A 9,493-nucleotide genomic window follows, 5' to 3' on the forward strand; every position below is an offset into this window, starting at 1 on the left:
ACGCTAAGGTTTTTTTGAGGTTTTTTTGAGGTAAAATAGACACTTTAAGCTTGTCCACCTGCTGGTCTAAAGAGGATCGTCCACCATTTTTTTTATTTCTAGTATCAGATTAGAAATGAGTTTTCAAAATGTTTTGAAAAAAAATTTAGTTTTTGCAGAATATGGCTGAATATTGGCCATTTCTATGAATTTTCGCTCTGTCATCTGAACCCAATCTAGTAGACAAAGACCCCGATTCCTTATCATACTGCTTTATGGTAAGAATCTGGTTAGAATTGCTCAATTTCAATCCAATAGACAATGGCACTGACTAAGGAGAGTTTGTAGAAGAATGACCTTCATCAGAGGAGGACTTCATTAGCATTACCATAAAGCATCAGCTCTGTGTGGTGTTTGGCATCAGTGGTGTGACTTTCAATACATCTGATGTATTATATTGGGGGGAAACAAGTTCTTCTGGCAAAGAAGCTGAACCTGCTACTGTCTCACTTCAATGAAAAAACCTAAAGGTGGTCACTGAGCTGAAGTGCCTCCTCAAACATTATGTAGATCCAATGGAGGAGAGAGGACTATAGGCATTAGTGTGGACACGTAGAATCATGGAAGGAAGGTTTAATGACAGTCCTGCATCAAGAAAATGGGACACGTCACTTCAACCTTAGGGGAACACCCAACAAAAATTAAAGCTTCTTTGTATGACTAGATGAATGACACTTTTGGAACACAATTCTAAAGGCATCACGCCCAGCCGAGCATCTCTAGTCCACTGATCTGTCCTAACGTTAATGAGAAGGGGCTGAGTTATTTGAATCTGGCACCGGTAGATGCTGCTTGGGTCTGGAACATGGACAAACTGTAAAGTGCACAGAAGGACCAGCAGGTGGAGACACGCCGCTTCTAATCAAACTAAAGGGACAGCGAGGGCTCTATTTCCACTTGATACTCATCGCTAGGTAGGGAGGCATAGCCTGAAAAGGGTGGGGTGCTAATGCCCTCTCTGATAGGTTTTTTGGGGACCTCGTGGTTCATCATATGCATTTTCACCATATCTGACCCATCCTTAACATCATGCTTGGCGTCTATGGCTGCAAGTTCTGCTTTGGATAAGTGGTGGATGATTCCAGCTCCGAATGAATCACCCACTACATTGATAGATGTTCTCATGCGGTCTCTAGGAAAATAAAAACAAATCCAACACTGTCATCACACTCCCAAAAACGGGTTCAAGTAAATCTATATGATGGAGTATGTCTTGCATATATGTTCTCATCCATTTATTATGAATTGTTCGCAGTCATAAATTTCGGGTTATTATGACTATAAAAACAAATAAGTAGGTCCCTGAGTATTTACGTGTATGAAATGATAGGGTGAAATACTTACAGCAACCAATCCACTGCTATCAACAGACTTATATCCTGAGTTGGGAGTCCCACAGCTGTTAAGATGAGTAACATTGTGACAAGGCCAGCGCTGGGTATACTTGCTGCCCCAACACTGGCCAACGTGGCCGTCAGGCTACCAAAGAAGACAAGGTATGATGAACAAACTATAGAGAACCTTTTTTTTTAAAAAAACTGCTGTTCTAGCCTATGATTTAAGGAGATAACTTACCTCACTGTGGCTATCTGACCAGCGTCCAGAGACACGTCATTCATCTGTGCAATAAAGATGGCGGCCACTGCCTCATAGAGGGCCGTGCCATCCATGTTTATGGTGGCTCCGATAGGCAGAACAAAACGGGTAACACGCTTGTCTATTTTGAGGTTTTCTTCCAGACAGCGGAAAGTCACAGGGAGGGTCCCAGCACTGAAATATCAAACGTAGTATTACTATAAACATTGGTCATTGCTTTGTAGATATGCTTTTTTTGTTTCCCTTAAATAAAATTTACGAAATAGATCGAAAATAATTGAGTCTTTCTTGCATCTGATGAAGACCCAACTGACATGGTCAGAGATCTGGAACTTAGGGAATGGATTGCTGAGAAGACTAATCCTAGTATCCTCAACAGTGGAAATTGGGAGAGACCCAGCCAGTGGTGACCAACACAACTGGTTTGAAGCTCTTGTTGAAAATGATGGGCGTATCTGCTTGACGTTTGAACTTGGTCGTCAGCTGGCAGTGGTTTGTTCCTCAATTTCTCTGGTGATTAATATGGATTAGTGGTCTGTTTAGTCACAGCTGCGGTTTGTGGTCACCTTGCCAATGTTATAGTTGGATTACATATTGTTCATACTCCACATCTCTTTCATATTACATGTTAATATGTTATTATATGTTATTTCATGTTGTTCTGGAAGGGATTAGTGATTTAAGGCTTTTGATGCTTTAAATTCTAGATTACAAATCTAAAAAACTGGAATCCTCAATAATGAATAATGAACTAACATCTCCTTTTTGAGTGTTTTGAAGATTAATCTTTCTTCTGATTAGTGGTCTATTTACCTTCGGCACTCACCTAGGCCTAATCCTGGCCACCCCCTCCACTGGACTGTCCTTACTTCTAGGCATTGGGATATGATTTCGTATTATACAGTATAAATCACAGAAATGACACAGATTACCTTGAAGCCGTCCCTAGAGCGGTGATCCAAGCCTGAAATATGCCGGCATAGAATGAGAAGGGATTTTTCTTTGTAATTGAGAAAAATATGAGCGGTAATATCATCCCTCCGTGAATAACTAGGCCCACTATGACGGTGATCATGTACATTCCCAATTGTCTGGCCACTGTCTCGAGGTCCTTGATAGCTGCAATCTTTCCACAGATGAGAGATGCAATGCCCAGCGGCGAATACCTAAAATAAATAAATACAATATAGGTAAGACGACAACGTTAAAACAATGTTCTTTAAATCATGATCTGGCCAAAGTTATCTCTAGAACAATATGTGTTATGCAGAATAAATAACGCGCCACTAATATGTTTTCCTCCTGGCTAAAAGTCTTGGAAAGCAGCTGGTAGTTTTGAAGTTACAGTCTGCTTTCTCTGCCCAGGGGTCACGGGCCACGAACCGTAATCCAGCTGGTGACAGCAGTTTTAGAGACATTTGCCTGCCGAGCAGCCCACAGAAACATAGAATTTGATGGCAGAAGGACCATTTCGCCCGTCTACTTTGCCCATTGTTCCTGATGTAGAGGTTCGGACCTTAATCAGTCGTTAGTCTCATCTTAGATTCAGGAGCCGTATGTCTATCCCAGGCATGGTTATATTCCCTCACTGCATTACCCTCTATGACTTCTGATGGAAGGCTGTTCCACTTATCTACCACCCTCTGCATAAAGTTACATTTCCTTACATTAGATTCTATCGGCTGAGCCATCAACACACAATTGGAACTTAAAGCGAGCTGGGACAAAGAATATGGTGCATCTTAATAAATAAATACACGGTTCTCCAAAAGGTCTTCTTCTATTTTAAAACAACTTTGACTTATTCTAGATAATCAGTTGTGTGACTCCCTTGTTCCCAGTTCCCAGAGTTCAACATTCTTTGTGTCATTCCTGGTGACACTGCGGAAACTGTCAACGTGACCTCGTATGCATCCAGCTAATTAACAATTAGATATCTTCACAAGAAGTAGAGCTTGGTAACATCCTTCTGGACTTTGTCTCAGACAAAAAAACATGATGGTCTGCTACGTCCCTAAAACCTATGATTTTTACAATAAAATGTGTAGGTAACGTTTTTTTTTCTTAATACTCACCACATTATGAAGCTGACCAATTTCATAATAATTTCATTAAGGATGTTAAAGAAATCGGCCATTAACTTGGCTTGGTCTCCCATCTTTCCCATTGAGATTCCGAATGCGATAAAGAAACCTATGAGGCCTTGGTAAAAGATTAAAACCGAGACACATTAGCACTGGCGTACATGATTCATTATACGTAAACAGTCCGTTTGGAGGACGTATATTGGATAAAACGGTCCTGTGATCAAACAAACATAAAACTCCAAATTATTTCAGTAAGGATACAAAGTTAGCTTTTTTACACTAGCTGTTTTTGTTAATGCTCCACATAACGTAAGCGCAGAGGAAAGGCTAAACCAGATGGCCTAAGGTGGCAGGTCGGGGAGCGTCAATCCCCCTGCCGATACACCCAGGTGGGCCACTACTCAATGGGCCGGTTATAAAGACAGATCTCTGGTCTTTCCAACTGGCCTCCATAGACAAGGCCGGATTAATTGCTTTTTTTCCCTCTGCTTTTTGCCCCTTGCAATCTTTTGCCCTATCTCTTTTTTTCCACGTCCATTGCCAACATATTTTCTTCCCACTTTCTATCTTCTTTCCCTTTTTTCTTTTATCTCGCTTGTCTGCCTTTTACATTTTCCATCGTCTTTCTCACCCCCTGCACATACATTTACAGACATGCCCACTTATAACTTATGCAGCTCTAGACAAGCTACTTGGCTATGGTTGGTGTCTTCTTCATTTGGTGTTGATGACCACATTCTATGAGACTCTGAAGAAGAAAGAAGGAAGGCATTCGATACATTGTCATTGGAACAAAGACAAGAAGAATCAGGGACGAATAAAGCTGCACAGAACATGCACAGAACATGGTCAAAGGTAGATTTCGTAAATATATAAATAAAAATTCAAATTTTGGGGCTCTGCTGAAATTACCAATATGTACATTCAGCACACATCCAGCAAATACTATTCACAAGGACCTTTGTTAAGTATAGAATTGAGGTATTTTTTCTATCCAGGGTTCAAGGTTTAAAGATAATGACAATCACTAATAATCCAATTTTGTTACTCATTATATGTATATCCTCTGTGGCATTCATCTCTAGCAGCTGGCGGGCCTTGATGCCTAGCAAGCCTTACCTGCTGATCTCAATACCTATCTGTAGTACCGATGATTCTAGCTTCCAGTTTGAATTCTCCAACATATAATACATATACACACGCTCGCCAACGTTTCTCTGCTCCATCTCTTACCAAGTACATTCATGCCTCCCTTGAACTCCAGCGTCTTCTGCGTCACCATGGTGGGTCCAGTGCTTGCTTCACTAAGGCTGCTATTAGTCTGAGATGCATTGCTTGAAGAACTAGTGATATTCAGAGGTCTAATTAGATCAAGAGGTGACAGAGGAGCAGGAACTTTCTTGGAAACTGTATGTATCTGAAGCGACATTAGATAATATGTTTTATAAGTTCTAATACATAGCAGTGAACGCATTGCTAAAATGAACTCATCAACTTAAGGACATACAAATATTTATACTTAATTTATCTACGGGTACCATCTTGTAAAATTATGCTTCAATATATTTGTTTGCTTCAAACTTTTTTTATGATTAAGGAATCTTGATTTGAAAGATCTGTTTCGGGTCATGTTATTTTAGAAGAATGGAACATGTTATTCAAAGTAAACAGATATATACGGAAGTCATGCATGTTGTATCAGTTCTTTTGATTACATTGACCCATATGGATAAACAATTAGTATAAATAATAGCGAATAAACAGTGCAGATGAAAGTTATTTCTTGGGATGTGCTTTAAAATGCGTAGCATTTGTAAGAGTTGGTTTAAAAGAGACTTATACCATAGTAATAAGAAGATTCAGTAATGGTCAAACATGTAGATGGTCAATGCAGGCAGAAAGTAAAGGGAGAAACAGCCCAAGTAAGTTTAGAAAAAGTCAAACAGGAACCGTTAATCCCAACACTCAAAAATGTTAATAATCGTTACTGTTTCTTATTTGGACAGTTTTTTAAGTCAAGTACTGGATTTGTAAGGTTAGTCAACTGAGGTGCCCTTCACACACAAATAATTTTTCTATTATGGGGTGAAACCCTAACAGTAAAGTACCCCATTTCAGGTATCTTCAAGTTATCATAGACCTCTTTCTTAGCATTTCATTTTCATGTAATTTACCCTGGTAAACTTAATCCCCTAATTTTCTCATTGACACATCATAGTATTCTACCACTTCATGTAATATAAAGTTGGAACAATAAGGGAAAATAAGTTCTATCCCCCTTGTCAGGAGACTATCGGATACTACGCAGGGAATTTTGGAGATGATCAGAATTGGACACCACTCCATCCATGAAAGTCTACCCCGAAGATCTGGTAGGCAGTGGTGATTGCTGGAGTCTCCATTATTTAACATACCTGTTGAAAACACGCTTGTACCAAATTTTCAGGAAACAGATTTCGGATAAGGTCCAGAAAGGCATCAATACTGGAAACTTCATCATTTTTGGTTGAGACAGAGACTTGCTTTTTAAGTTTGGGGTTCCCAGGGTGGATGGAGAGAACTAGAATGACTCCCAGCAAAGCAGCTAGGATTGTTGTTGACATGTAATAGACCATGGCGCGAGTGCCCATCCGTCCACTAGACTTAGCATCAAGACCAGCCAAACCTGTTAATAATATAAAGAATTAATCCTAACTGGTGGTACATATTTTTTATAGTAGGATTAATGTATATTCCATCCTTGGTGCTTTCTTATGTCCTGCGTCACATGATGCGGTTGGTTCTAGCCACATGGCCTTTAGAGTCCATAAAACATGGTAGATGTTGGAATTTGCAAAACAATTAAGGATTCCAACAAACATGGCAAATCATTATACAGTTCTAGAACTCTAGTCCTTTCCAAAGTTTGAGTAAATACTAAAGAACTTTCTATCCCAACTAGTGAGTAGGCTGGGTCTGACAAAGGATGATGAGAATTTGAGTCCACCATTGCTGGAGGGACAGTGGCTGATTATCTTGTTGATGATTATGATGTGGAGAGCATCGTCTTACATTGTTGGCTGTGGAGGTGGATTCTAAGTAGCCTAGCGGGAGATAGGAAGCCCATACCTCCTCTTACCTGATATTAAGCTGGAGATGATCAGAGGCAAGATCAGCATTTTCAGCATTCGCATGAGAATATCCCCCGGAAACGAAATCAAGATCAAAATATTCCCGTCCAGCGGTGGAAGCAGACGGAGGAGACACCCAAACACAGAACCCAAAATCACACCTATAAGATACAGAAAAATAATAATCCGTAATCGCCACTCATATCGTATGGTCTATGCTTCTCATTAAAAAAATAAACAATTTCTAACATATTTTAAATATAAGTAAAATAAAACAAATCATAATGTTTTTTTAATGAGGATTCAACATAAAACAAATTGCAAGGTATATGGTGCTCTAGGCGATACTTTTAACAATAGTATGCTTAATATTGAATACATCTGTATTGATTATATAAGTAATACTATATACACACACATATATATATAGATGATATATATATTCCTGAAAAATGTTAGGGCATATGCATTCCTGGAGACTCTTTGCGTTTGACCTCTCCAGGTGGGGCCTTGCTTCCCTGGGTCTCCGAGCTACTTTCGTCCAAGAAAGAAAAATCATTCTCAACTAGCAAATTACTGTTCTGGTTTTATCATCTGTTAGACCTCAATTCAAGATTTATTGTCTTCAAAGAGAAGGTGAAAGTCTAGCATATCTCCTCTTTTTTGTCTAAAGTTCAACAACAGACTTCTTGAAACCCTGATTTTCATCACATTCTTTACATATTTCCATATAGAACGTGCGTTATATGTAGTTGGGGATATTGAGGTAATAAATATGCAGGAAGGAAGGCGTTATGATACTGATGTTTGGAGTCCAAAAGATGGGTCAGCAGAGTCTTCCCCCAGAAGATACCCGGGTGGTTGAGCTCCTGAGCTGTTATGTTTAGATGGATATATATTTTATATGCAGACACCAAACACAATTGAGGAGAGTAGGCCATCATATCCAGGCTTGTAGAGTCATGGTTACCAGAGCTTATGTTAAACCATGAAAAACAGGCTGGCGAAGTGGTAAGGATGAGGGCCCTCAACATGGAAATCAGGGTTCTGGTGAAATCTGTTCCTTACAGAAGGAATGAACAGCAGTTTGGAGGATTATACAGCTTTTAATTTTCTTTCCGTCGGTCAGTGACGTGCGAGGAACAATAAGACGTTAATGAGTTTTCACTAGCCCCTGCCATCATGTCGTCATGAGCCAGCGGATGCCGGAAATTCATCTGGCTTGGGCTAATCCGTATGTAATGTAATGAAGAGAAGCAAAACTGGACATGGTAACAAGTAAGAATATGTCAAGAGGGGAATGTGGGGAGAAAATTGAATGCAAAAACAATTTTAATAAAGCTGGCGAGCCAAAGGGTCAGGCGGAAGATGGCATAACTGTGATGGGATTAAAAGGGAGACAATGATGAAGATAACGAGACAGGGGCTACCTAAAGATAGATAAAAGCAATATGGAAGAATGCAAAAATGAATAATCTTAACATATGGCATATAAGTAATGGCTATAGTGGGTTTTTGGGGGGGTTATGTGGTATTTTTTGCCGCGTATATCAAATCTATATTGATAAAGTGAAAGTGTTAAAGTTAAAATGATGGACATCCGCTAATTTTTTTTCCATAGCGTTGAAAACCCACGATCAAATTGATGAGTTTCTTTATCTTATCATGGTGTCTTGCGTGATTTTACCTGCTATGGTGAGGATTAAGAGAAGGTTTCTTCTCAGCCAGTTACAGTGCTGGATCCAACATGGTTTAGGCAGCTCCTCCAGGCTCATGTGATGCCCATCCGAAATCGGGACCTCAATGTGATTGGTCATCCTAGATTTCGAAGAGTCAACGGCAACAGCCAATGGTCACCCTGCAGAAGGGACAATTATGAACCAAAAAAAAAATAACTGTGGGCAATGTTTACTGGGTATATTAACTATGGGGTGTATTCACTAATTGTAGAACTGAAACGCGAGGGTAATTTTCCGTAATTAAAACACATAGAGCTTATTGGTATCATCTCTATGCATCCGCTTTCTTTTCTCACCTCCTTATCCATATTTATTGAAGGAGATGCATTCAAAGAAAGCAAAGTTCACACAGGAAGGCAGAACTGTTGGTTGTCATGGTCATGGACTTGGTAGCCCTTTTCGAAATGTTCCGGTACGGATTCCTCTGTGTTACCTTCACTTTCCTTATTAGCTGGGTTTTTTCGGTGTTATACACCACAAATTCAAAGAGGGTTCAAAGACGGGCAACCAGAGTAATAAGGGGAATGGAAGGACTGCAGTACCCAGAAAGATTATCAGAATTAGGGTTATTTAGTTTGGAAAAAAGACGGCTTAGGGGGGACTTAATAACTATGTATAAATATATAAGGGGGCAGTACAGAGATCACTCCCAGGACCTATTTATACCCAGGACTGTATCTATAACAAGGGGACATCCTCTACGGCTGGAGGAAAGAAGGTTTCTACACCAGCACAGACGGGGGTTCTTTACAGTAAGAGCAGTGAGACTATGGAACTCTCTGCCAGAGGAAGTGGTAATGGTAAACTCAATAAAAGAGTTTAAAAGGAGCCTGGACGTGTTTCTTGAAAGCAATAATATCACAAGTTATGGATAGTAGATTAATAGGGACAGAACGTTGATCCAGGGATTTATTCTGATTGC

At 39.8% G+C, this 9,493-nt stretch overlaps 1 protein-coding gene across 1 annotated transcript; it reads right to left on the reverse strand.

Moving 5' to 3' along the window:
* Positions 1-92: 92 nt before the first annotated feature.
* LOC128469942 (excitatory amino acid transporter 2-like) lies at positions 93-8,649 on the reverse strand. Its single transcript, XM_053451752.1, has 9 exons — positions 8,520-8,649; positions 6,841-6,993; positions 6,137-6,387; positions 4,956-5,139; positions 3,711-3,837; positions 2,568-2,801; positions 1,615-1,809; positions 1,384-1,518; positions 93-1,171 (listed from the first exon to the last, which is right to left on the reverse strand). Exons 1-9 carry the CDS (start codon positions 8,647-8,649, stop codon positions 907-909), a joined length of 1,674 nt encoding a protein of 557 aa, XP_053307727.1. The 3' UTR covers positions 93-906.
* Positions 8,650-9,493: the final 844 nt, after the last annotated feature.

The sequence above is a fragment of the Spea bombifrons genome, chromosome 12 (assembly GCF_027358695.1).
Source record: "Spea bombifrons isolate aSpeBom1 chromosome 12, aSpeBom1.2.pri, whole genome shotgun sequence".
Classification (NCBI taxonomy): Eukaryota; Metazoa; Chordata; class Amphibia; order Anura; family Pelobatidae; genus Spea; species Spea bombifrons.

Bases quoted from the DNA above. Each gene is read 5' to 3' on its own strand.
- LOC128469942 (XM_053451752.1), bottom strand. From the start codon at position 8,649: ATGACCAATCACATTGAGGTCCCGATTTCGGATGGGCATCACATGAGC. The intron at 1,519-1,614 runs GTAAGTTATCTC...CTTCTTTGGTAG, and splicing joins GGTCAGATAGCCACAGTGAG to CCTGACGGCCACGTTGGCCA. The intron at 1,172-1,383 runs GTAAGTATTTCA...TTATTTTCCTAG, and splicing joins ATAGCAGTGGATTGGTTGCT to AGACCGCATGAGAACATCTA.